The sequence below is a fragment of the Chaetodon trifascialis genome, chromosome 2 (genome assembly GCF_039877785.1).
Source record: "Chaetodon trifascialis isolate fChaTrf1 chromosome 2, fChaTrf1.hap1, whole genome shotgun sequence".
Lineage (NCBI taxonomy): Eukaryota > Metazoa > Chordata > Actinopteri > Chaetodontiformes > Chaetodontidae > Chaetodon > Chaetodon trifascialis.
The window spans coordinates 21,868,149-21,894,668 of record NC_092057.1 but is presented as its reverse complement, the minus strand read 5'-3'; the positions used below and the strand labels follow the sequence as shown (position 1 = coordinate 21,894,668).

The window sequence follows — 26,520 nt, the reverse complement described above, 5'->3', positions numbered from 1 at the left end:
TGAGCACCATTAAGGACTGGAAGAGGAAGAGGGGAAGCCTGCCATGACAAAGCCAGTTGGAGGTGGGAGAAATTAGATAGGACACACACAGACACACTCATAAACACACACACGCACACACACACTGCCTTTGTCTCTGATTTTTTTTTTTTCTCAATTGAAGGAGCAGATGGTTAGAGGGAGAGTAGGATCCCCCCCTACGCACACACACTGAGTGACACGCAAACACACACTCACCAGCAAAATACCAAGCCCAGCTAGAGGACTGTTGTTGACTGCATGGAGCTGTCCTCACTTTGTCTGGGCTTTAGAGGGAAGCACATCTCTGCCTTCTACACTGAGGAGGAATACCCACTGCAGGATCAGAGGACTGGAGGAGGAGACAAAAGAGGAGAGGAGAGGGGGATGAGACTTGTGAAAATCCTCTGTTAAAAAAAGCAGCTTTGGGAGGAAGACAAAGCCCGGACTAATGCCAGATAATTACCTTGATTGGACGAGGACTGTCATTTCGAACGGTGGCTGTCATTGAATTTGGTGAGGGGACGACACGGCAGACGCAAAGTGAAGTCAAAGAGGCCCTTTTTCTGCTGGAGATGTAAGTATTTCCTGTTGCCAAGCAGCCTGTGTTGTTTATGACATTGTGGCCGAGTGAGATTCAGCGTTTCACAATAACAGCTCCCTAATAACACATGGTGCGAGGCATCTGCAAAACAATCATGTCTTCTCAACAAGATTTCTTTGTCTCTCCTTCCCTCTCCTGTGATGACATCATTCTCACTGGGATCCAGGAGCACATGAGGTCTTCGGTCCCAGTCCAAACCCCAGTCCCAAATCTCCCAATCTTTACACGGAGTGGTTAATCCAGATTTGGGAATGCTGGGCAGCACAGACTGCTGAGCCAACGAGACCGCACCTCCCGAGGATTTGTGGAATCTGAGCAAATCTGAAAATCTTGATGGTTGTTTTTGGAGGAGCCAACCCAAGCCAACAAGAGGGCGATCCAGCACGGGGTGCCTGAACCCAGACTCCAAACAGATCCAGTGTCCGGAGCTCAGGCCCGCGAGCCCGGCCCTCTCCAGCCTTCTCCTGACAGGGCCTGAATACACTGCTGCTGCCCTGGGAGTCAAATTTCATGCAACCATTCCAATGGTGTAACGGTAAGTGAGTGGATTTCTTTCCCATCTGCCAAATACACAAGAGGAGGCAGCACGTGTGCTTGTACCTCATAAACTCAGCTGCTTAGTCAGTTGCTGGCTGTCAGCTTATGCGATCCATGTAATGGATGTGCTTGTGAAATTGTGAATTACAGAGAGAGAGGAGGCCTCAGTGAAAATAAGCCTCATTCAAGGTCATGTCTGCTTGACAGCTCCGAAAACAGAAAGAGAAGATGTTCCATTCTCTAACCTTGTTCTATATTCTTGGTTTGTTACTGGCGACTGTTTCTGCAGTGTATCCATGCCTGGGTCATAATTGCATCTCTCATTATGCTACCCGAGGTCTTCCCTACACTAACCCCCCTTGTAAATCCCCCAACCCCCAGCCATGTTAAATTATCCAACTCATACCCCCCACAGTGAGCAAGCTGTACCCATTCATTCACTCTAAAGAGAGACACATGGACGTTTAGGGGCTGGCAAAGAGCATCCCCGCCGCAAATTAATAGGAACACATGTGGCCTGTGGAAGTGGGGCTTCCTCTGCTATTGTTTTACCAAATGCTCCTTTAGTCCCCAGAGTTCATCCTATTTAATAGACCCCACCCCCTGCCACCTGCAACACACAGACACACAGACACACACACACCTACACACACACACACACACACACACACACACACACACACACACACACACACACACACACACACACACACACACACACACACACACGCACGCACTCATTTCTGTCTTACAAATAAATGCAGACAGACAGCCCTCCCCTTCCATCCCCCAGTGCTGTCACACACACACACACACACATACACACACACACACAACCAGTCACCCCTATAGAGTCTGTGGAACAGATGGTGGTGTGGCGGAAGTGCTGTCTGTCCTCCATGTTTGTCTTGTTCACAGCCAATTAACGCACAGTCCTATGAGCGCCTCAGTTGCCACCACAGTGCCAGTCACAGCTCCCTGGACACACCTGCATCCAAACAAACAGCAGCTACTACGTTTCTGTATGGTTTCTTATGCGCTGGTAGCCAGACTCACAGCCTGGTGGTGCAACTCTCTGTACAAATTGCAGCATCTGAAGTTAATGCTACCAATCCAGACTTGCTCTGTCAATACCAACAAATGGATTCTGTAGGTCTTTAGGGAGCTTTGGTGGTTGTAGAGGGAAAGGAAAGAATGCAGTTGCAACAGTAGATATTGTTTTTTCAGTCGCTCTTTCATTTGAGGGGAACATGTAGTTTAAAAGACTAAGGCTGTAAACAAACAGAGAATACAGAAACATAAAAGAAGACGAACATTTATTAAACTCACTTAGTCTAACATCTAACATGCTGGACTCTTAACCTTGCAAGGAAACAGTTAAATGTGTGTTAAGTATGTATTCTGTATGTGCAAACTCTTCCCGGCAGGATGCTTGTGTGGTCTGGGTTCTCAGCGCACTGAACACTACTGCAGCATGACGTCTGACATCTATCACCTCCCGCTCAATGTGTATGTCATTGTGCTGGGCATTGGCCTCTTCGTCTTCATGCTCAGCCTCATCTTCTGCTGCTACCTTTTCAGGTGGGTAGCAGACATTTGAGAGGAAGATGAACTGGGGGACTGAAAATGGGAATGAGGCATGTGGGGAAAAAAGACAAGAAGAACAAAAGTACAAAAAGACAAATGACATTAAGAGCAAGAGGGTGAGCCTGTTAGAGGTTTGTTGACAGTTTGAACAAGCGTTGCCACACAGTGTGCCACAGTGGGTTGAAATGAAGTCACAACTACCCTGAGAGTAAGAGCTTAAAATGATGACATCAGCAACAATGATGCTAATTTATGCAGTGTTGTCCTGCAGAGGTGCCAAAGTTGCTAGAAAAAAAACATCAATCTTTGCTGCTATTTATACATATATGTTACAATATATAGCACATATATATGCTGCAGTGGCAAATGCAAAGGGAGTTGACCCCTCCAATAACTTGAATGCTCCATGTCTGCAGGGTGAGTAAAGCAACAACTGTTTGCTAACATGTTTGCCATATCAACTTCAGAAAGTGGTATTATGTCAATATTGCATTGTATGGCAGCTTGCTATGCTGACCCCATGTGGCCGACAAATCAATTGGCTCAGACTATCAACACTTAAAGGACCCTTATCCAAAATGTTTGTTATTTGTTTACTCTAAAAATGACACAATGATACATCCAACATATCTGTGAGATGATTGTTGGCCTCAAATGCAGCATCACTTGTCACTGTAGAGTACTATAAATACCCATAAGTCCCAAAAATTAGCAGAATTTTGCTTGTTTTTATTTTCTACCTGAGTGATTATCTCACAGCCCCTTTGATTCATCACATGACCCCTTGTGGGGGTCCCAGCCCCCAACCTCAACCACTGCCTTAAATTACAGATGTTTCACCAGTCACCTGTACAGATGTTGTTATCTCTCTGCCTCTCTCAGGTTGAAGCAACAAGGAACAAGGGAGCAGTTCAGCTACAATGAGGTATGTGGGTGAACATGCTACACCAGTTTCTGAGGCAGGTTATAAATACTGCTGCTCACGCTGTTACAGTCAACAATGATGCCTAACACAGACCTTCTCAGATGACCTTGAGGCTGTCATTACCTACACTGATTCAGAACTGTTAACCCAGCAGGTAGCGAGGTGTGACATTGCAGGGCTGTAGGTGAGGTGATAGTGTTTTCAGCTGCGGGGAAGGTTGAACTCCAGCTGCAGCTGTCTGTATTATCTGTATTCATAATGAGTTTTTAACGATGCAACAAACAAAAGTGTGCACACCACTCTTGCAGATATTTTTAAGCCAGTCACATCAGGACACTGAGCCCATCTGAAGTGTTTGTTTTACACCATAGATTTTCTGCCAGCATAATAGTGCTGACACATCAGACACATGACCCAACGCTTCTCTCCCTCCTCTCCCTTTTCCAACTATAGGTGGTGCTGAAGGGAGCAAGCAAGAAGCTGAGCCTCCTAGGAGTAAGTTATGTCTCCCGCAAAAGCTTTTATGCGTCACTTGTGCTGAACATATACGTTAAAACACGGCAGCTGTGCACATTTCACCCACGCTGCGTCCGCACCAGCTCAGATGACCCATCGTGAGCTGGGAGGGTTCGGTTGGTTAACTCAATCAGTTTCTTCTGTCAGATGTGATTAACATGCAGCACACACACTCAGAGATGTCCTGAAACTATCTTGTATCTCAAATGCAGCCATTTAAGGACCATGTCAGAGCGCCTGCTTGGCTCTCTGCTTGGAGCAGAATTTAGGACCCCAGGAATAACTGCACTCATTCAAAATGCATTAGAAAAGACCTCTCCTCTGTCTCTTGTGATTTCTGTAAAGAATGCTTTTTTCAAGTTCTTTCCCTTTTTACAAGGCAGCGGTGGTGGTCAGGGGTCATTTGGTTTACTATTTAATGTTCAATCCCTGTTTCGCACAGGGGAAGGATGAAATGCAGTGGTCCTGTTACCTGGAAACGTAGTTAAGATAAAAGCGTCATTTCAAAACACCGGTTTGTACTTGTGCGCTAAATCTAGGTCAATTTAATTTAATGGTCAGATTTACAAATGCCAGTGTTCTTGGCTGCTGTAAACCCACTGTTGAATAGAGACAGGAAAAAAACCAAAAACATTGAACCTTGCTGTTATTTTTGTTCTTGCAGCAAACCTGTGCGGTGTGTCTGGAAGAATTCAGGACCAGAGATGAACTGGGGGTGTGCCCATGCTCACATGCATTTCACAAGAAGTGAGTGCCATTAAACTGGAAATCAGAATTAGATATTTTCAAGAAATAATTCAGCATGTGGAGGAAAAAAGGCCACGCTTGTGTCGAGCAAATAGGCCACAGCCTGCTAATGGTTAGCTAAGCTTAACAGAAACAGCTACCCTCCTCCAATGACAACAAGAATCAAGGAAGTTGAATGTCTTAATTAGTGAGCTGTCAAAGGTGCTGGCTGTTGGAAATGCGCAGTCTTTGACTTCATTAGAAACTGGTTAACTAAGTCCAACTAATACAGATCAAAATAAATGTAGAAATCTGGAGCTAAAATGCTATTCTCAGGTGTAAAACCTATTTGAACAACTATTTAAATGAATAAATCTTAATTGATCATGTAATTACAGAAATCAGTGAGGGTTGGGTGGCTCTCTCTGGTTCCTTTTTTAAGTCACATGTGTGAATTTGTTCTCCTAATATCATGCTGATCTGAAAGATAACGGTTGTCCTTCTTGTCCTGTCAGGTGCCTGCTTAAGTGGCTGGAGATCCGCAGCGTGTGCCCCATGTGTAACAAACCCATCCTCCGGCTCCACACAGACGCTCCCCAGGGTGCCGAGGGTCCCATGGACCCGGAGGAGGTGTGAAGGAGCGGGGAAAGAGGAAACAGGACGGAGAAAACACACACATTATATACACTAGGGATGATGGACAGTGATCATCTTTAAAGACATCTCACAGGAAATGTTGATAATGATCCCGAGCGGCCGCCCTGCTGCTGACCTTTGAGCAATATGCCTTGGTGGGAATTGAATATTGACAGCAGCAAAATGATTTGGTCAGATCAGTCAGGGATCAGTCAGTGGGATGAATAGGACCTTTTCATAAAAATGCTCCTAGTTCTACTTCCATATTGCACTGTTCACCAAAAAAAACAAACAAAAAAAAGGCCAGGAAAAGAGCCACATTAGAGAGCAGGATATCATTGCCACTGTCACTGGACGACGAGTGCAGCACTGCCAGAGACCAACACCACTTCAGGCCCTGAGCAGGACATCAGAGTACAGGATCAGTATGGATACCTCTAATATCTCAGGGGTGTTACCTATACAGCCAGCACAAACCATGTCAGTCACCCTATAACTCTGTGCCACACATGCATCTTCAATACTGCCAATGTAGGTGGAAGGCTCCAGAAGTCAGAGGTCGCCACAACCTCCGGCTGAAACCAAGACCAGCGGGATTACAACCATGACGATTTAAGTAGACACTGTTGTTACCGATTGTGTCCCAGGCCCTTTCCTTTTAAAAGAGACTGATGGAAAACTCGTCTTGCCTGTATGTATTGTATGTAAACATGTCCCTATATATTGTTATTTTGTATTTGTTGCTTTTAAATAAAAGTCACGTAATGTATTGTAACGCGGTGGATTTATTGAGAGGCCAGCCGGATAAATAGAAAATGCTCCCACAAATGTGTAAAGGGTCCTTTAATAAATCGATTCCAAAAAGCAGTAAATAGTCATAACGTTAATTATTCTCTTCATAGGTCACACTCATTTTCATACAGATGTGACTCACAGGAAGTTGATGAAATGTTAAATACCAGTTTGTTTTTAACATTTATAGATGATTACAACCCGCTTACAAAGGTGTGCTCAGGAGTCTCCCAGTCCACAACAATAAAAAAAAAGCTAAATTACAAGCCAAGAAGCCGATCGTTTCATTTCCTGATGGAATCTGTAGGCAGGGTTTAACTCTGCAGTCTGCACACATACACAGTGTGCATATTGTGTGTATCTGGTCATTAGCTGGCAGCCTCCATTCCTTTAGCTTCCACGAACTCCATGGCCTTCTCTTTGACGGCCTGGATGCTCTGCGGGGTGCCGTGCTTCTTCTCGTACTCCAAGTAGCGCTTGAAGAAGAACTTGATCTTTTTGACTGAAACACTCAGGTGGATCACACGATCAAAGAGCGCCCTGCGGGAGACAGGAAGTTGGAAACTCCATGAAGCGCTCTTTATAGAGCTGGACTTTAAACACATAACCAGCTCACTAATGCCAATTTCCATCACACAGATCATTAAGTCTGACTAGTTTATGTGGGACTGCATATTTTAGCAAGTGTATTTACTTATTTATGAACAGAGAAGCTACAAGGAATTAAACTAAATGTGAAGCAAGCTCACCTGACTTCCTTCTGTGATCCGTGTTTGACCATGAGGTCGATGAAGACGGACCACAGGTCAGTGCGTTTCGGGTAGCTCGTCAGGATTTTGTCAAACATGGCGCGACCTTTCTCTGAATCACCATAACGGAACTCCAGCTGAGCGAACTTCCCGATCACGTCCACACCTGAGAGGAAGAATGACAATACATAAAGGTTAAATCCTGTGGAGATACACAGCTGGAACAGCACAATGACACTGACTACACTACAGGGAAACGATGAGAGCTGGCTGCTTTAATTCAGCTCAGTCAATATGCGTCAAACTGTGCTTTGGACAGGCCATCTTACTTTCTTTGGCGGGCAGACTCTTCAGCGCCCTCTGCAGAACAGCACTGGCAGCGTCACCCTGACCCTGCTGGAGCAGGAATGTGCCGTAGCTCAGCCAAACCGCCTTATTCTGACGGAAACGCTTCACCATCGTCTTATACAGGCCCTCTGCCTCCTGGACACAGACACAGACAGAGCAGCAGACATTAGTGGCTAAAGATCACTGAATTTTAGCATCAGTCGCAACAAACAGACGGGATGTGAAGTGTGGTGTAGTGTGTACCTTGATCTTGTCGGACTTTGTGTAGATGTCAGCCAGCTGCTGGTACACAGGCATGGGCTCACAGAACTGCAGCGCCCGCTCAAACACTTTCTTGAGGCTCTCCTCTGTGCCGTACATGTTCTCCAGGTTCAGCAGGGCCACCCACACATTCAGCTTCTCCTGCTCCTCCCTGGAACCGACACAAAAATACAACCAAATGTCTTTAACGTTTGTCTCCATCCATCAACACAACCGTGTATGGATGGAGATAATGTCTTATCTTAATGACACTCACACAGTTAATTTAAAAAAAAAATTATATATCTATTCCATCAGTCACCTGAAGGAGATGGTTTTGAGGGCCCTCTCGGCCACAGAACGGGCCTGCTCGATCTGGGTGGCCTGCAGATGGTGAGCCATGTACTGGAGCCAAAGCAGGGAACTGTTGGGGGATGCGAGGAGCAGGCGCTCGAAGGCGGGCGCATCCTGGGGCCGCAGGCTGGGATCCATCAGCTCCGCCTCCCGCTGCACCAGGGCTTTCTCGGCTGCCTTTTTCTCTTGCTCTTGCTCATGACGAGACTTCTTCTGGGGCTGGCAGACAGGAGAGAAGATGAGTGGTGAGTTTGATGAAGCCATAAATTGCAAAGAGAGACTCGTCCTTGAGCTGCATACAAAAACAATGACAGAAAGTTGGATTCCTCTAATGATCCCAACACGTTTCATGACTCTTTATGGTCAGCTCACCTTGCTGCTTCCGTCTTGGTCCTCTCCGTCACTGGAGTCTCCCTCCTGCGCTGCAGAGGCAGGCTTCAGGGAGCTCAGCCCCACGTCCCAGGAGAAGCCTGCTGTCACCTGCAGCCTGGATGGTCCCGCTGAGCTGTGCTTCACCTGCTGAGAGAGAGGAGGGCAAATCTATTTTCCAGCTTCTGCATAATGAGATTACTGTAGCAAATCTAGGGAGATTTGCTTGACTTAAAAAAAAAAAACACACACACAAAAAAAAAAAACACAGAGCAGCAGCACATTTTCACTTACTTTCACAGAGTTGGATTTGGGTTCTTCTTCGTCCTCCTTGTCCTCCTCTCTGAAGTACACCTCCACGCCACTGTCGCTGTCATCAGTCTTTGCTTTGTTTGCTTTCTTCTTCTTCTTTGGGACCTTGGACTCTGCTTGTTTCTGTCAAACACACCACAACACATACAAATAAGTGCTTCAGCGACCGTCAGGCCACAGTTAAAGCTGCAGAGCATGAGTTTTAAACTGAGGGGAAGATCAAGGCAGCGTTTATTGCTGTCAGACCAAAGGATGATGAATGATTGATAACTGAAGACGCCTTTGATCTGTGTGGAAGCAGTTTTCATATGCAGGACTGTTCACCTCCAGCACCTCTGAGTCATCTACAGCATCTTTACTATTTCATGTGAAGCAGTGTGGCGTGACAGTGAAAGGAAACGGAGGCTGTTTGTTACCGGTTCGCTCTCAGACAGTTTGCGCTTCTTCATCCTCTGAGCATCGTGTTTCTTCTTCTCCTCTCCAATCAGACGCAGCGGCAGATTGAGAGACTCTGGAAGGACGTCCGGCTTCCCGGTGTCCTCGGACAGCAGAGAGAGGTCAACCAACTCCTCCTCTTTGTTAACACTGAGGACAAGAATAGAAAATAGCTGCAGACTAAACGTGGCATGATGTATTGATTCTATAAATGGCTGCAACCTAAAGCTGCCTGATGTAAAGACACACCATCAGCATTGCACCGCCAGACTCCTGTCTTTCATTTTCAAACCACAGAATGGACGTCAGTGCTTCTCTTACTTGAGGATCTTGGTAGTGAGCAGGGTGTTGGGAGGCAGGTGATCAGAGAGGACCTTGTGGTTGATGACAAAGTACTTGGTGGAGTGCTGAAACTGGGCTCTTCCTGTGATGCTCCTTGACAACCTGGAAGACAAACATGAAATAATGATGCCTTCAGGGGCAGGAGCGAGGATACCCGTCCAGATAACTGCTGAAATATCTGCCCTGATATTACAATTTCCAGATATATATGCAGCAGGCTGTTCCTCTGAGATGTTCATGTTTCTGTGGAGTTTAGATATGAAAGTAACCATCTGTCCAGTCTGCTGGATTTTCTTTGTTACCTGATGAAGACCCCATGCTCTCCAACAGAACTGACGAAGCCTCTGACGATCTGGCCCGCCTTCAGTTTGTCCATAGACAAAACTTCTTCATCTTTCGCTGGCTTGGCCTGCTCGGGGTTCAGCCTGGAAGGACAAAGTTTCAGTGAACCACCTGTCTTAATAACACACTTGTCCTGGAAAGCTTTGAATTTTGTTACAGAACCAAACAAACCCAATCAAACTTTCTCATACCTTGATGGACGTAGAGACAACTGCCACTTGCCGTTTTCACTTCCAAGAAGGAAACACCTGAAGAAGAAGAAGAAGAGGCAAAGAATCCATCTTGAATCAGCACTTCAACTAAATCTAAGTGGATTTTAAAGTCTGTCAGTGGCACCAGAAATGACTGTTTATAATCATAACAATGCCTGCTTCAGACTGTGTGCACATATTAAAAAGCATTTCAGCCAAACGTCACTGCTGATTCCACTGACCTGAGCAGCTGATCCTTGCTGTACTTGTCCAGGAGGTTCGGCTTGTAGGCATCAGCCAGGTCAGTGATGGCAACAGTCCCCTTGGCGCCAAAGGGCAGTCTGAGCAGGAGGCCAGCTTGGGGGTGAATATTGATCACCATCCCTAGAGTAACACTGCCTTTTTCCAGCTTATGGACACCTGGAAAAGAAAAGGAAGAAACCATGATGAGAAACATGTGTGGTGTGACGTTGAGAAAGCAGGAAACAGTCTGAGCTTCTCTCACCGATGAGTGACAGCACAAAGCGCTGAGGTTTGCAGTTCACCTCTACCACCTTGGCACGGACTACTTGGCCCAGTTTGTACAGCTTCTCTGGGTGATGGGCATACTGAAAATACGCAGAATTCCAAAAAATCAAAGCGCTTCGAAAATTCATTTCCTCTTCATTTTCTATCATAACCTGGATTCAAGTTTAAACTTACTTTTGGATCCGTGATCATGGCCAGCAGTTCAACTGTCCCATTAACACAGGGATCGATGGTGACCTCCAACGACTTCCTCGCTGGATTAAACTGGAGACAGAAGCATGAACACGGTGAAAACCCTGACAGCAGTTCCACTCCTTTAAAGTTCCTTTTGATTTATTTTGGATTTGTCAACTTTTGACGAGAAAGTACATTTTGTGGAGACTGCCAGGAATAAAGCAAGTGACAGCAAGTTGATGTCCCCAACTCACCTTTGATACAAAGCACGTCAGTTCCTCCCCGACCTCATAGCCCTTCAGCTTTTCTTCTGCTGGAACAGGTTTGAAATCTGCACCACTTGTATCCACTTTGCTGCACAGAGAAGAACAAACAGGGCGGGAGTGACAAAGGATGACACATCATGGCATAAAACATGAACAGCAGTAACATACACACGGGTTTATATTGCTACAATTCACACTTTTAATCTCCGTACAATTAATATTGCCAAAAGTATCGATACTTTTTCAAAACCATGTGTGTAAAATGATCATTTAATAACATAAAGAATGTGTAAGCCTACAAATTAAAGAAAACATTTACTTTTTGTGTACCAACACTGTGTGAAGGTTCTTTTTGACATCACATCACACATCAGCATTCATGACAACACTGTGAACAATCATTGACTAAAACAAAAGGCAGCAGACAACAACGTCTGAGCGCTGTAGATTTACTCATTTACTTTTGGAATAAATAACAATCAGGCTATCATCAGTGCATCACAGTCATACTGGCCATGATAATTACCAGGCACAATGAACTGTGGTATACAGTTACCTGGGTATTAGTGTGAGCTCAGGAATAGTGTAGGTAAATCTGGGATGGGAGAAGGGCAAGAATCTGAAACAAGACAATTTTAAGTTCAATATGACAAATAATGCATTAAAAACCATCACATTCAGCTTTTTTTTTCAAACTGATCAAAAGTAGGAACTTCGATAACAATTAATGTCTTTTCCAACATGGAAAATGAAAGTACGAACCTGTAACTGGAGGCGTGTCGTCCTCCGATGACCCTGGCCGTGACCGCACTGCCCACTTTGACCGAGGATGTGGGGAAAGATCCCAGACTCATTTCTGTGACCTCCATCACCTCAGACACGTGCACGTTGCCTGTGCTTCCATCCTCGAGCGTGACCTGAATGGAGGTAGGCTTCACTTTCCGCACTTTACCCTGCACGATTTCGCCAAAGCGGTGACCCTTCTGGCTTTCTGAGGTCGTGCGCTGTCGTTTTGGTGTACAGTGCTCCCACGACACTAGAGGGAGCCCCTGCGCCTCCTCGCAGCTGGATTCTATAACCTCAACGGACAAACTCATCCCGACCTTCAGCTTCTCTGAATCAGACAGAAATATCTCATTCAGGTGGCGGCTGGTTTGGATCACGGTCAGCTGCGCCGTATCATCCAGGGAGATGATGGCAAAGTCTTTGTCGATGTGCTGCACCATTGCCGTGTACTTCGATCCTTCATTTAACTGCGAAAAGTAAAACGCAGACAATAAGGGTCAATAACTACAAGACATGGCTCTATATGAGCAGCACTGGAAATGCAAGTTCAGTCCAACCTTCCCAACCACAGCACATAAAGAGTCTAAACGTCACCTTTGTTTCCAAACAACAGAATGGCATTCAGAAAATGAATACTCACAGATTTCTTCTTCCCCACCAGCTTGGAAAGGATGGACACGTGGACACAAGTGGACAGGATGTCAATATGGAGGATGGCTGCGGTGACCTTCTGTCCGGGGGTCACGTTAACGCCTGGAATCAACAGACAATTCTATCACTTACACCATCACTGTAAGAGGTGTGTTACACACACTGGATTCAATCAGATGAAAAGCAAAACAACTGTCCAATCAGAGGTGAGACAAACACTGTGGCTCTGGAGGAACATCTCTAAAGGCTGCTTTCAGCTCAGGCTTGGAGACGTGGACATACAAAATTAAGGGAAAGTCGCTATGATTTACAGGAAATGTAGGATCCAATGCTTTTATAATTTGACCCATACTATAAAATAAAAGTCAGGACATCAAGGATTCAGCAGCATCAATTCTGACCATTCTCTTTTTCATCTGCCTCTGACACGTCCCCCAAAGTTATGGAAGAGGTATACTTGAACTGACGTACCCTGACTGTACACTGCCATTTCTTTGTCTCCTGTCATCTCTCTACTCTGTAACAAAGGCCTGAAATGCCAAAGAATAGCTACTATTTAACCAAATACATACCCATGACATGGTGCTTGGTGGCCTGTATGGAAGCACCCACCAAATCATCAGATTTAAAGATGGCACCGCTGTCCATCACGGTATCTACAGTCAGCTTCAGCTTCTGACCAACAGACAGAGCAGCCAGCTGCTGGCGGAGATCACTGTTATCTGAGAGCAAAGGCAAAGATGACGAGAGGTTTGACACTGAAGACAACTTCAAAGGAAGAATTAGGCAACCCAAATATCACATTTTTATTGAAGCTACTTCCAAGAGGATATTTATCTAGATGGATCTTCATCACAAGATAAAGACAAAGAGCAGGGCAGACCAAAGCGATCACACCTCTCAGAGCCAACATTTCGGTCACCGCTTTCTTCTCCTGCAGACCGTTAAGGAGTCTGGTCTGGGCATCACTCTCTGGAGGTATGACCTCTGAAATCTTCAGCGTGACCAGAAAACGCCGCTTTTCCTCATCCAGGTTGGTCACTTTAGCGATCACCGTCTGGCCCAGCTGGAAGCAAGTCGTCACATCCCTGATGAAATTGTCGGATATGGCCTGAAGGAAAGCAGAGCAGGGGGGGATTTTAGAGGGGAAACAACAACTTGGAGGTAAATTTTCAGGCTAGAAGTCATAACACAAAACCCTTTACTCACCGACTTGGGCGCCAGACCAAAAAGGCCATACGGGAACTCTACAAAGACGCCATAGGACATGATGTTCTTGATCCAGCCAATCAGCTCCATTCCAACTGTGATCTCAGAGAAATCCTTGGCAACCACTCCTTCCTCCAGTGACCATCTTACTGCTGGTTTCTTGGTGAGGGTCTTTCACAGAGGAGCAGCTAAGGAAAACCGCTTTCAGGCTGTTCACAACCAGGAAGTGTATGAATTCACTTCCTGATGAGCATCAAAGGCCAGTAAAATATTTCATATTGTTTATAATCAAAGTAAGAGTTAAGTTTTCGAACAGGATACAATATTCTGTCTGTTGTTGATGCAGACGAGGTTCGAGATGTTGTCTCCCTCCTGCAGTGTCTCCCACAGCAGAGGGCAGTTGGATAAGTGATCAGAAAGGTGCATTGTGGGTAGTACGGCGCGGATGTCGTCGGGCAGGATGGCCACCTCCAGGCTGTTGACTGACTTTTTTAGCACCTTGGCCTCCAGCCTCTATGCCATGCAAACGCACATGTTCAGGTCAAAATCAGAGAAACTGAGATATCAGAAAGAAGAAAAACAAGAGGCACAAGTCTTTCACTTACCTTCCCCACCTCACAGTCAAACTGGGCCGTGGCAGCTTCCTCGGTGTCTCCCTCCACCGCAGCCTTAAATGACAGCACCATCTTTTCCTTATCGGGGTCACAGTGAAGAACTTTAGCCTTTAACACCTGGAGAATCAAGAAAACAAACAACTTATTCAAAGCCATATCACTCACAGCCACATTGTTTAGAATGGTTGCCTATCGTCTTGAACAAAGACGCCGTCTGTCCACACTGAGCTCCTCACCTGTCCCACATAGAAGAGCTCCTCTGGATTTGTGATAGCCTCTGAACTGAGCTCCCTGAGCGGCACCAGACCCTTGACGTTGTTGTAGAAACGAAAGATGCAGCCAAAATCTCTGATGCACACGATGTGGCCGTGGGACACGCGGCCAGGACGGGCATCGGCAAAGCTGAGGATCAACGGCAGGGAGCTTTCAACCAGGGCCTTCTTTCTGGTCAGGTACAGCTTCTTATTCCTTGCATCTACTGACAGCACCTAAAGGACCACGTTCACACAAACATTAAACACACAGGTGAAACTAGAGGTTACAGATCTTACTCTCTGGCAGCGCTCCTCTCAGTGGCTTTGAAGCAAAGTAGAGAACTGGACTGACCCGACATTTGATCCTCATGCCCTCCGTGTACTTCTTCTCTGGGTTGTTAAGGACAACGTCAGACAGGTGTATCCGGGGCACCAGCCCTTTAATGTGCTCAGACAGATGCACCACCATGCCATGACTGAGCAGGACTGACACTGTCCCCTGGGAGGGAGAGACACAGGAAGGAAGACAATGTGTGACACAGCTGAGAGGACCAGGGACAGAGCAGAATGAGACAGGGAAACCAGACAAATAAAAATAACAGGAGAGGAGAGTTAAACTGCCTCTATGGACTATTCCTTTAAATACAATCTATTTTAACACAAAGGAAACTTTCTATATAAACTGTATGATTTAAGCAGCTGTTCTTTTAAATTGGAAAGACATTTCGTGCTGTAACAGATTCTAAAATAAGTGAAATCGAAGACAGGCTTGGACAGGCGACGATGCTTTATTCTTACCTCTACAACCTGACCAGCCTGGAGATCATGGTATCTGAAAAAAGCCTTCTCAATCATGCTCCTGAAATCAAGACAAAATAAGGCTGTCAATACATGAAATTGGAAAGGTGAGGTCCATGCTTAAAGGGACAAAGACGCATCATTGAGGTGCCACATACTTGCGCAGACTGACAAAGTGGATTTGGTCCATGGGGCTGAAGTCCAGGATCCTGCAGGTGTGCTCAGGCATGGCCAGCACTCTGTTTTCATTATGTGGCTCCTTTGACTCCTTCAGGTGGTACCTCTGTCAAGAAAGATGAATGAAGTGATTCTCAAAATGCTGAGTCAGCTGAATATTTACAGAGAGCACTCATGGCATTTATTCCACTGAACAGCCAAAGCAGCATTAAATATCCACAGCGTGGCCCTGACTCACATGTACAAACGCTTTCGTTTTGTCTGGCAGCTCCAACATGGCTCCAGACATGTGGTGCATGGCGGTCATCTTGCAGCCGTTCACCACCTCACCAATGCGGTCACCTCCAGCAGGAAAGGGGTTGACTCCATTCCCGGGCTGAACGAGGTAGCTGCGCAGGCTCAGGGCCACCAGACGGCTGGACGGCTCCACATACAGCACACAGGCTCGCACCTGCACGGATTGAGGCACAACTGGATTACTTTATACTCTACATAAACACATGGGAACCACTGACTGGTAACATTGAACACCTTCATTTAAAAGGATGTTAATATGATGCATTTGAAGGCAAATCAGACTGGTTTCTTAAATTTCAATCAATGTGGACATGCCAAAAAAGGATTTGCTGTCTGAACAACGCCAAAGTGGTGCACATCTTGTGTAAGCCTAAAGGAGCAATAGACCAAGTCAGCTTTACCTCAGCTCCCTCAGTGTAGCTGGATGCCTGTTCTTGCTCCATGTGGAGAAAGTCCACCTGGCCACTGAAGGAGGACAGGAAGTCCAGGATCAGCCCATGTTTGGTCACCTACAATACCAACATGCACATTTAGTTAAAATGACACACAGCTACCATGTAATGAAGGCAATACTAGATCATTCATTGGATAAAAGAAAACAGGGGGAAAAAATCCTCATATCTCACGACAGACGATGCATTCATCTCAATCTGATAAAAAGAGGCTAAACAGCGTTACTAAAATAAAAGCCTCTACCTTATTGATCGTAGCTTTGACCTGAAGACCGGGCAGAAGGTTAGTGAGGTTCCAACCCTGCTCAGAGTCAGCACAGGCCCGGGCGACGGTCGGTGGGCTGACAGACAGGTGGACCACACGCCCTTTGTTCTTCACTTGTTCCACTCGAGAAGTCACATACTGACCCACTTTCAGCTCTGGACACATGACAACACACACATGGTTAACACACATGACATGACAACACACACATGATTGAGACATGTATTGACACTTCTTTCCAATGCCTTAGTTTGTGAATGTGTTTGATAAAAACTGGACAACAACCCAACGGTCCAGGTGAGGCGAAACGCTACTCTGCATGAGAAAGGACTCGACTGGGATTATTTCCTTGGTCAATGACAGGTGATCTGAAATACTCTGTCATACCTTCTGGGTTGTTTTGTTTGTCCTTTTCGGCTTTCCTGGGCAGGAAGGCTTTGGTTCCGTTGATGCCAATGTCAACTATGCAGCCATGATCCTCCACACTCTCCACACACCCACTCAAGACCTGGAATGTTACACAACGACAAAATTATTGGTTAAAAACAAGAAAGCTGAATGTTTCAACTAAAACACCAACCAAATCAACTGAAGATGCTCATTTATGACTCACCATGCCAGCTTTCAGAGAGCTTGAGGTGAGAGCCTTGTTGACCAGCTTTGGATTGATTGACAGCTGGATGCTCAGAGAGCCTCCTTTGGCTACGTCCAACTTGGCGACCACACACCTGATCACCATGCCCGGGTGGAAGAGGTGTGGCAGAGAGCAGAACTCCTGTGAAGTAAAATACAAGATCCGCCTCTTCAATATCACCAAATATCCTGCAACATGAGCAAACTCTTGATCCGGTAAAACCAAAAAGCAGCGCATTCGAGTCATCACTCCGCAAGTCTACCTCTATATCAACTGAATCCAGTTGCTCGGTGAGCAGCTTGGCGTACGAGTCACAGATGTTCTTGATGCTGAGGAAGCCTTGCAGGCCACAAGGCAGGCTGACGGTCACCTCGAAGTCTGTTACATCCTTCACACAGCCCAGCATCAGCATCCCCTCCTTCACATTCTGGCAAATGCAAAAAAAAAAACCCGCACACATTATCAGATGAGGCACTGTGCTGGATGCCTTTTTGATTCCCGAAAGTAAGATTTAAACCCTCATAAATATATGTTTGTTCTTGACAAAAGTCTCACCTTCAAATGTAGAATTTCCACACACTTGGCTGCTGCATTCAGCGTCAGACCACCTTCTTTTTCTCTGCCCGGCTTTGGCTTCTTGAGCTTCTTGTCGTCATCTTCGAACGCCGCCTTTCGTTTCTTAGCTTCTACTTGTTCATTTGACTGCAAGAGAAAAGCAAAATATTGTTTACGTTGGAGGACATTTTAATGATGCACCCTAAAGATGTTGTGTGATTATCCTCTTTCTGTGGGTTATCATGACAGTATGGATCACAGTGTTGTGGATACAGAAAGACAGAAAGGAGTGGATCTCTACCTGGAACAGGTTGTCCACTTCTGTCCGCTGCACCACTATTTTACTCTCTGTGCGCTTCTTTGACGACCCCCCTCGAGGGAAGTCCTCCTCCACTGCTGCCATGTTTGACATTGTTTCAGATGTCTAAGAAAACCAAAGTTACTGTCAATAAACAGATCATTTAAAAACCTCAAGCATGCTGTTGATACAGAGTTAGGTTATGTCAAGTAACGAATGGGTAGTATTAGAACCAGACCCCGCTCTTGTGTAACTATCATCGTTTATACGTTACATTTAAGTGCTACAGACGCTAAGTCGCAAACGTGAAAACAGTTACGAGAGACACTAACAGCAGCTTCGCCAGTCAATGTTTGATTAATCTCATGCACATCTACTTATTTGAACTGGTTGGAGAAACATAACGTTGTTCATCTGGATCAGTTGCAATAATGCTGCACATGAAGTTACCCCTAAAAATGCACGAGACAATATTAGCTACCTGTATCACAGTTTAGCACTACGGCTAAAAGCAAAGCCAGTTTGCCAGCAGACAAAATGCCTATTCCGGTACAGACCAACATGCTTTTGATTCAACAATGAGCAAATCGTTCTTTCAGAGTTTCAGGAGAAATGTTTCCTTACATTGAATCCTCGGCTTGTGGGTATCGTACTCACATGTTGTTCAGCAACACGCCATGATTACAACCCGGAAGAAAACCCATATGGCCGGTTCATCCTTTGTCCAATCACAGACTAGAAAGAATGATTGATACTATCATTAGCCAGTCAATGGTCGAGTTGGACCTTAACTTTGATTGACATTGTTTTGGACCAATACTGATGCACCTTTGATCGCTCAGAATAGGCGGAATTTCCTTGTTACTTTAGCATTGCAGCCTCTGCTGAAGGGCACTTGTCTTATTCTGCTCGCACTAGGGTCGCGTGTTAAAGGTAAGACATGCCGCTTAGATACAAATCAGCCCTCTCAGTTTGGTTTTAAAATGCAGAATAGTACCCGTGATATTTTTGAAACACCTATGTGAAAATGTATTATTTAGCCAATGGTCTGAAAGTTCAATTAGCTAACAGGCTAACCAGCAAGCTAACGTCAACTTACTATAAGTGCGCTCGCTAACGAGCTAAGCAACTATGACCGATGAAAGTCAGATTGAATGCTGCTGTTTGTCCACTTGTCTTTCGCGGTTTTATTGAATTTAAGCGTCTTAACCTAAAAAAAATATACTCTAGTTTTGCACGGACGTTTCTTATCAGCGTCTTAACAAGAGGATTTTGCCGGAGTAACAGTTAGCATGCCGAGCTGACCACCAGTAATGTTGCACGTTCTTGTCACTCAGTTAGCTTGTTTGCAATTGTCAGACAGTAGTTTATTTATGTGGATGTCGATAATAAAACACTCAATCTGAAGATCTCCTCCAAGTAAATTACTAACGTCAGTGTTACCGTGCTTTTTAACGTGCTAGCACCAACATTAACGTCCTCTTCATTCGAAAGTGATTGTGTCATCACCGATATTATTTGGCTGATTTCTCTAACTCTCTAACTTTATCAATGAAATACCGTATTGGTAAATGTCCATTTGTTTCCCAGGGCCCAAGGTGAGGTCCTCAAGAGATTTGCTTTGTCCCAAACCACAAGATGTTTAAGTTATTAGCGCAGAAGACCAAGTTAATAATATGACTTATTGATCACTCTTGATAACTTGTTCTCCTTGTGGCAGGACCATTAACAATCCACCATGGGAGGACATGAGGTCGGAAACGAGCGCCAGTTCACTGGGATTGCCAAGTACTTCAATTCATACACAATCACAGGAAGGAGGAATGTGAGTATAAATAATCTGTAATGCCACATTAAACACTGAAACTCTCCAGCAGTCTAAAACTGTCGTGCCTCCATGAATTTCTCATTGTCTTTTTTTTGTTTCCTTCAGTGTGTTTTTGCCACATATGCTGGCATATTAGGCATTATCCTTTACTTCAAATTGAAACCCAAGAAACAGGCCGCCATTGCCGAAAAGTGATCATGTAAGTGCATTCAAAGATTTCCATCCAGTGACTTTCCAGACCTTCATCTACTTCAGCAAAGTCTTGCTCCACTGGATGAAACTCAAGACCCCTATTGTGTCTTTACAGGTGTCCAGTTTGACCATCATTTCTAACAGCTGGGAGAGGAGGAAGCAGCTGCACATGCTTGTAGTAAAATATGGCTGTTTGGTTTCCATGTGTTAACAATAAAGAACATTTATTCCCAAAACATAGAAAACACTTGTTTTATTTACAGTTTAGACCAGTATAAAAGACTATGATACAGAACAGTCAGCCATGTGGAGAACAAAGCTGTAGTCATGGCAGTGATTTTAAAAAAAAAAAAAAAAAAAAAGGTCCTCAATCAACAATGGCACTTCTCTCAGGTGAGGGGAGATCTGTAATGGATCACCTTGAATTGTGGCCTTTCATCATTCATGGCTACATGTTCACCAAAGGTGATTTATTCCTTTTCATAATAGCTTTGTTTTATTCCCACTGCACCCAAAACTTCTTCAATGAGTTGAGGAGTTCGGGGATGAGAAGTCTGCGTCTTTTCAAGTTTTACCTTGTGATAATTCAGTAATGTCTCATGGGTTGTAGGCCCCAGCGGCCAGCAGCAGGTTCCTGCGGGTGAAGTGTAGGTGTATGACAGGTGTGGATTTAGACATGTAGGTGCCCAGCAGAAGCTCCTGGGAGTTATCTTGTAGATGGATGTGTCCTGTAGCTGCTGTGAAGTCGTCAGTCTCTAAATCATCAAATGCTTTCGTTGCGTCCCACAGACGAACTGTGTTGTCCATGGAGCCTAGAACAAACCAGACGAAACATTGTTACTGCGAGTATAACTGCAGAAACTCCACTAAAACCTGAGTGAGGTAGCATTGAAACAAATACAAAGAGGCTACAGGGGTATGGTCCTCTGTAGCTTAATTGTTCATAAAATCAGATTCAGCTTCAACAGATCTGACATCAAATGCTTCCAGTTCTGCAGTTGATGGATATTCAACTGATGGAAAATAAAGAGACACAGGTCACACACCGGAGGCAAGGATCTCGCCGTCTCTGCTGAATCTGAGGGAGTAGATGGTATCTGTGTGGCCTTTGAGTTCTCCGAACATGAGTCCATGACCGATGTCCCACAGAAGAACTCTGCCGTCAGTGGCTCCTGAAGCCAAGAACTTCCCATTGGGAGAGAAAGCCAGCGCATGGATAGGACCCTGTTGAATTGAAAGACAGGCTCAGTCAAGTAAATTAGTGACTTTTCGGGATCTTTAACTCTGTGGGTGGAAAGAAAAAAACTGAACAGCTCTAAGATGATCCAGCAGAAATGAAAAAGAAAAAGAAAGTAAACACATGGGTGCTTCATTTCATTACTTCAGACAACAGTTCATCAACAGTTCCTCTCCATAAAATTCTGCTGAATAGGAGACAAGACATCTTGGTACTGGTCTGGTGACTCAGCTGACCTTGTGACCAGTGAAGATGCGGACACAGTTCCCGCTCAGGACATCCCAGAGCCGGATGGTGCGATCAGATGACCCCGTGACGACATAATTGGAGTTGGGGTGAAAGCGGGTGCAAGTGACATCGGCGAGGTGACCTGAAAACATCCGCAGAGGCTGGTAGTGATCTGTTGCCCACAGACTGTTGGAGAGAGCACAACATAGACCAATGACAAGTATCTGTACAGAGAGTTGCAGTGTACTGACAGCTCTGTGTTAAATACAGAAGGTTCTTACCGGGCAACTCTGTCATGTCCCCCAGAAATAAAATAGTACCCATGGGGGGAAAACTGGGTGTCCCACACTGGGTAGTTGTGGCCTTTATAGCCCACCAGACAAGTAAATGTTTGGAGACTCCACAGCCTGATCGTACCATCTTCTGAACTCGACAGCAAGTAGTTTCTGAAAAGCAAAAGCAGAAGTTCAGCAGGAATGATGCACTCTCTGAAGCACTGGTGACGCTCAAAGCTTCTGATGTCATCGTTCACTGCGTTTCACAGGAGTGCAACAAGCTTCATAGCTTCAGCAGCATCCACCCATCTCTAGTTTACATGCACATTAAGAAGGGTGTAGTCTGATTCCCTCCATCAGCTCTTCATCAACATCCCCTTTCTACTTGACCTAAAATAATTACTAATAATTCTTCTGGGTTAAATGTTGTAATGGGTGTTCAGGTTGACTTTACAATGTAAGCCATGATTAACTTATACCTGTCTGGACTGAAGCTGATGCCATACACGGGGCCACTGTGTCCGTAGAGGATCTTTGACTCACTGGCCGTCTTCTCATCCATGATCCTCTCCAGCACATCGTCTGACTCTTTGTCAATCAGGTTCAAGTCTTGAAAGAGACAACAAGGGAAAAATGATTCCTGATATAGAGAGTCTGGATAACATCAAGTGAGGCCGTCAGTCCTTCGTCAGTCATCACTCTCACACACCGTACCTGCCGCAGACTTGACCCTGCGGAGCTTTTTCGGCGTGACACTCCACACCCGTACTGTGGAGTCTGCAAAGCCTCCTGCAATCAGGCTGGAGTCATCTGTAAAGTCCACGGCCGTCAGACCCTGCAGGTGCAAAAGGGGGAATAATAAGACATGATTCTAATATAGTTTACGACTAACTGTCCAGTCTCCATTACTTGCTTAAAAGTGCAGAGTTATTGACCTGGTAAGCGTTGAGAAAAGTGTAGAAGCAGATGGAGGGGAGGTTATCTGGTCCCAGGCGGATCCTCTTGGTGGCTTCCTTCATGTACATGATCTTGTCCAGCTTGTCTGAATCCTTTAGTTCTGGAAGGGGTATCCTGGATAACAAGAAACAGAGATCACAAGCCATGTTTTAATCTAACTGAAACAAATTCGATCAAACTTTTGAAATTTTGCAAAAGAGGAATAAAAGAAAATCCAAATTAGCCAGGTCTCTATCAACTGGTTCTGGCACAAAAAAACCAGGTTATGCATAGCATAGTTTCGTCAGGAGGAGGCAGTATAGGCTACTTTTTGCATGGCTGTAATAATATGAGGAGAAAAACTTTTTCCTTTAAATTAAAAGTTTTAATTCATAAACAGGATGTTGCCACCAGCAATGATAAACCAGCAGCACATGTTCAGAGCCATATATATCTGGATCTACCTGGTCTGTGAAGGTGCATTCGGATCCTGCTTCTTGCTCTTGGAGCCCATGCTGTCTTTCTTGGGTTTCTTCTTCTTGGGTTTTCCCTCCTCGTTCTCTGCCTCCTCGTCCTCATCATCGAGAGGCAGCTCAATTTCTGGTTCTTTCAGCAGACCATAGTAAACCTAATTGAACGGTAATAAAACAAGAACGTGTCACGAATTCAACAAAGCTGTTTAAAAACGCATCCCATCATGAACATATGTACATCAGTGTAGAAATCCAACCTTCGCCTTATTGGCCTCTCTCTTGGCCTCTCCAGCCAGGCTGCCAGACATGGCGTCAATCTGGCTCTTGCTGCGCGGCATGCCATCAAAGATGTCGATGTAGAGGTGCTCTTGGATGATATTCCAGATCTGGTTGTTCTGGCGCTCCTGCAGGTGCCTCTTCAGCAGCTGGTAAGAGTCGCGGGAGATGCGCAGCACAAACTTGCTGGTGCGGAAGTCCAGCAGGGTCTCATTGCCTCTCATGTGCTCCTTCTTGGTCAGGCTGGACAAAACTCGTAAGTCATCCTCGTAGTAGCACTCTTGATCCCCGCTGAACCTGGGATGAAGGGAGGCGAAAAGGGCAGAGTTATTCAAGTGTGTGGGATTTAATGTTTGCAGCTGGAAGAACATACAATGTGTGAAGAAAACTCACTTTTCAAAGAAGGCCTTGGCCTCATTTTCGTGATTATTGTACACCAGCTCCAGATACATGTGCACAAACAGTGGGTAGAAGACCTGGGACAGCTCTGCTCGGTGACAGTCCAAAACCGATTCTATGAACTTCTTCAGGCCGCTGTAGTAAACCTCGTACAGAGCCGGGTCTCCCTGCTGGCTGTACGCTGACAGCACCACGTTGACGTCCGGCTGATCCTCTGCTACTGACAGAGGTCACACATGCATTCATCAGTACCGCCAAACTACAGTTTTTAAAATCAATATGTCATTAATTGTGAGTCATGTGGCATCTCATAAAAACACCTGTACAGAGCAACCCCGCCGAAGCATTCCTGCAACACACTACCTGTGTGAAACTCTGCAGTTAAAGTTATCTTATTTTTATTTCCGGTCATTGAGAGTCCATTTGTAGTGACTCTGTTATAGCCGTGTAATAGTAATGCCTGGAGGAGCTCACAGGTGGTGGTATAGTAACAGGAAAGGTTTGGATTGGTTGAACACAGCGTGTCACACACGGTAACGTTAGCCCGGTTCTACCTTTGTTTGGCGCCTGAGCTGCAGCGGAGGATGAGACGGTCACCCGGCTGAGGAGAGAGCTCGCATCCACGCCTTCTAGGTCCACACCGCCCGCAGCAGAACCCGAGCCTGCCCCGGAAGAATCGCCTCCCTTCGGATCCAGTGAATCTTCGGGTAATCCCGCTTCACGACGCAAAATTTCGACGGACTCGGTCAGATTGTTCTTTCTGAGGAATTGCAGGACTGCCAGCAGCGTCTGCTGGTCCTCCGGGGCTCCCGTCGTACTTTTGTTACTTCCAGACGAAGCACTGGAGCCGGGGGACGTAGAGAGCACTCTGCCGTCGTTTGCGTTATTATTTCCACCGCCATCGTTTGACGGTTCTGTTTTTATGTCTTTCTCTTCGACCAGACTACCTTGTACGGCCGCCATCTTCCAAATGAATTGCGCATGTGCGAGGTTTGAAAACGGAAACCGCCGACCTTGCAAAATCAGATCACCTGATTGGTGCTTATTAATGCTGCGTCATGCTATGTAGAGCGGAAGTCCCGCCTCGCTCTACACTAACAGCTGTAACTCAATGGAAACGGGGTTGTTCAAGAAATTGGAGTCGACCTAAATTTATAACTCATCATTTCATGATCATCAGGTTAGATTCTGCTCTAATAGACCTAAAATAAGCCATTTTCAGATGTACCTATTGCATTCGTTGTAATCTTCATTCTATTCAGGTTCAGCTAGAATATGAATTTGTTTTATGTTTCGTCTATTTTAATATATATACCATTTTGCACCAGGTGGTGGCACTTTGGTCCCACACAACCCTGCCCAGCCTGAAGCATCTCAGCCTGATGACCTCTTGGACAACATATCACCCATGCCATGAATGAAACGTAAAGAAAAATACAGCTGCAACAAACAATTATTTTCATGATCAATTAATCTCATAATTGTTTATTGTTCCATTATGTGTTTTATTTATAGGTCTGCAAATGAAACATTTTCATCACAAATCCCACAGATCTGTCAGTCTGTTATCATAGAAGAGTAAGAAAACCTGACATTTCCTTCCATGGTTTTAAAACAATGCACTATCCTCCCCTTTATTTGATATACATGTAATTATTGTCAGGCAATACATGATGCAATAAGGGGAGGAACACATAGGTTTTACTAAAAAGCACCATGGTTTTGATAGTGAATAGTTTTATGTACAACTTGTAGCAGAGAAGATCAACACAAAGTACATCCAAGTATCAGCAGTATTCACTTTGCATTCTGCTGAGGCTGAATTTCTACCTATACAGAAAAACACACCTTCTCCTGTCTCTGAGCGCTCTGAACTCCCACTCAGAGGCGAGCTCATATACCGCTGACTGTGCATGTTTCAGGTCAGCACAGCATCCGTTTTCATTTCTAAAAGACTGTCAGTACAAAATCAGCACTTGATTTCATTGGGAATATTTAGATATTTCATATTAATATTTCATTTAGGAATATTAGATAACAGACTTCTATCTATCAAATCTATTCAAATCTATCATTTGTTTTTGTTTTTACTTAAACCTCTGTAGACCGAAATAACCTCATAAGCAATATATTTTCAAATTATCTACTTATTACCAGCTTATTTCAGAATCAAAACCAGGTTTATTGCCAAGTAGGTTTGCCACAACAAAAAAAAAAAGGAATTTGCCTCAGAATTTTTATTTATTTTTTTTTTTTGGCAACTAATGCAAAAATCAAGACTCATAAATATAAAATGGAAACATTTCCAGTAATAAATGTGTAAAACATATCTGTTTTTTAAAATGAAAAGGGCTGTTCAGTGTCTGAAATGGAGAGGATGCATTGTGCAAAAGTGAACAATATAAAGTAGAAAGAATATTTCAGTCCAAAGAGATAATGATCAAAAACACGTCTCTTCAGGCTCAGATGCACTCGTCGAACTCCTCTCTCCTGTCATGCACGCTGGATATCATTAGAGTGAGCTCTCAGCAGCAGGTTTGACATGCAGACTGAGGTCCACAGGGTAGGACAAAAGAAGTGCTCACAGCAGAAGCAGCAGGGTGTTGTATAACATTGCGGTGGCATTGCTCTGTGTGGAGGAGAGATGGGGGTGGGGTGGGTTGATTGGTTGGTTGGGTGGGTGGGTGTAGGAGAC

The 26,520-nt window shown here is 45.0% G+C and overlaps 4 protein-coding genes across 7 annotated transcripts; 2 read left to right on the top strand and 2 right to left on the bottom strand.

Annotated features, from left to right (window-relative positions):
• Positions 1-293: 293 nt before the first annotated feature.
• On the top strand, positions 294-6,324 carry LOC139339034 (RING finger protein 122). The gene is made up of 7 exons (XM_070974466.1): positions 294-595; positions 789-1,157; positions 2,587-2,740; positions 3,629-3,671; positions 4,125-4,166; positions 4,852-4,934; positions 5,429-6,324. The coding sequence occupies exons 2-7, from the start codon at positions 1,133-1,135 to the stop codon at positions 5,547-5,549; spliced, it is 468 nt and encodes a 155-aa protein (XP_070830567.1). The 5' UTR covers positions 294-595; positions 789-1,132; the 3' UTR covers positions 5,550-6,324.
• Positions 6,325-6,356: 32 nt separating this feature from the next.
• pdcd11 (programmed cell death 11) lies at positions 6,357-18,685 on the bottom strand. 3 transcript variants are annotated; one of them, XM_070974433.1, is made up of 36 exons: positions 18,639-18,685; positions 17,985-18,107; positions 17,684-17,830; positions 17,391-17,555; positions 17,108-17,269; positions 16,882-17,002; positions 16,474-16,649; positions 16,179-16,286; positions 15,719-15,931; positions 15,462-15,586; positions 15,304-15,364; positions 14,858-15,004; positions 14,488-14,739; positions 14,243-14,368; positions 13,959-14,150; positions 13,638-13,808; positions 13,326-13,539; positions 13,001-13,150; positions 12,418-12,530; positions 11,754-12,244; positions 11,548-11,610; positions 10,980-11,079; positions 10,726-10,815; positions 10,529-10,631; positions 10,266-10,443; positions 10,024-10,080; positions 9,793-9,915; positions 9,470-9,592; positions 9,130-9,298; positions 8,696-8,836; positions 8,405-8,551; positions 8,001-8,251; positions 7,682-7,850; positions 7,420-7,573; positions 7,091-7,256; positions 6,357-6,881 (listed from the first exon to the last, which is right to left on the bottom strand). In XM_070974433.1, exons 2-36 carry the CDS (start codon positions 18,093-18,095, stop codon positions 6,710-6,712), a joined length of 5,451 nt encoding a protein of 1,816 aa, XP_070830534.1. In that variant the 5' UTR covers positions 18,096-18,107; positions 18,639-18,685; the 3' UTR covers positions 6,357-6,709. The 3 variants fall into 3 exon arrangements, with proteins under 3 accessions (XP_070830534.1, XP_070830525.1, XP_070830544.1); XM_070974424.1 differs by having other exon boundaries at positions 18,606-18,683; XM_070974443.1 differs by having other exon boundaries at positions 6,379-6,881; positions 8,405-8,548; positions 18,606-18,676.
• Positions 18,686-18,828: 143 nt separating this feature from the next.
• atp5md (ATP synthase membrane subunit k) lies at positions 18,829-20,246 on the top strand. Its single transcript, XM_070990274.1, has 4 exons — positions 18,829-18,914; positions 19,702-19,806; positions 19,915-20,008; positions 20,117-20,246. Exons 2-3 carry the CDS (start codon positions 19,720-19,722, stop codon positions 20,002-20,004), a joined length of 177 nt encoding a protein of 58 aa, XP_070846375.1. The 5' UTR covers positions 18,829-18,914; positions 19,702-19,719; the 3' UTR covers positions 20,005-20,008; positions 20,117-20,246.
• taf5 (TAF5 RNA polymerase II, TATA box binding protein (TBP)-associated factor) lies at positions 20,231-24,806 on the bottom strand. 2 transcript variants are annotated; one of them, XM_070990253.1, is made up of 11 exons: positions 24,380-24,806; positions 23,820-24,045; positions 23,408-23,723; positions 23,142-23,305; positions 22,677-22,812; positions 22,456-22,576; positions 22,221-22,350; positions 21,748-21,912; positions 21,475-21,652; positions 21,048-21,225; positions 20,231-20,813 (listed from the first exon to the last, which is right to left on the bottom strand). In XM_070990253.1, exons 1-11 carry the CDS (start codon positions 24,786-24,788, stop codon positions 20,599-20,601), a joined length of 2,238 nt encoding a protein of 745 aa, XP_070846354.1. In that variant the 5' UTR covers positions 24,789-24,806; the 3' UTR covers positions 20,231-20,598. The 2 variants fall into 2 exon arrangements, with proteins under 2 accessions (XP_070846354.1, XP_070846363.1); XM_070990262.1 differs by having other exon boundaries at positions 20,238-20,813; positions 23,820-24,042; positions 24,380-24,788.
• Between the last annotated feature and the right edge of the window lie 1,714 nt (positions 24,807-26,520).

Excerpts from the sequence above, each read along its gene's own strand:
- atp5md (XM_070990274.1), top strand. The coding sequence starts at position 19,720 with ATGGGAGGACATGAGGTCGGAAACGAGCGCCAGTTCACTGGGATTGCC. Across the intron at positions 19,807-19,914 it reads CAATCACAGGAAGGAGGAAT|TGTGTTTTTGCCACATATGC; the intron begins GTGAGTATAAAT and ends TGTTTCCTTCAG.
- pdcd11 (XM_070974433.1), bottom strand. The coding sequence starts at position 18,095 with ATGTCAAACATGGCAGCAGTGGAGGAGGACTTCCCTCGAGGGGGGTCG. Across the intron at positions 17,270-17,390 it reads TGGATTCAGTTGATATAGAG|GAGTTCTGCTCTCTGCCACA; the intron begins GTAGACTTGCGG and ends TTTACTTCACAG. Across the intron at positions 8,552-8,695 it reads CCAAATCCAACTCTGTGAAA|CAGGTGAAGCACAGCTCAGC; the intron begins GTAAGTGAAAAT and ends CCTCTCTCTCAG.
- taf5 (XM_070990253.1), bottom strand. The coding sequence starts at position 24,788 with ATGGCGGCCGTACAAGGTAGTCTGGTCGAAGAGAAAGACATAAAAACA. Across the intron at positions 21,653-21,747 it reads GGACATGACAGAGTTGCCCG|TCTGTGGGCAACAGATCACT; the intron begins GTAAGAACCTTC and ends TCTCTCCAACAG. Across the intron at positions 20,814-21,047 it reads CGGCGAGATCCTTGCCTCCG|GCTCCATGGACAACACAGTT; the intron begins GTGTGTGACCTG and ends GGTTTGTTCTAG.
- LOC139339034 (XM_070974466.1), top strand. The coding sequence starts at position 1,133 with ATGCAACCATTCCAATGGTGTAACG. Across the intron at positions 2,741-3,628 it reads TTCTGCTGCTACCTTTTCAG|GTTGAAGCAACAAGGAACAA; the intron begins GTGGGTAGCAGA and ends TGCCTCTCTCAG. Across the intron at positions 4,167-4,851 it reads AGAAGCTGAGCCTCCTAGGA|CAAACCTGTGCGGTGTGTCT; the intron begins GTAAGTTATGTC and ends TTGTTCTTGCAG.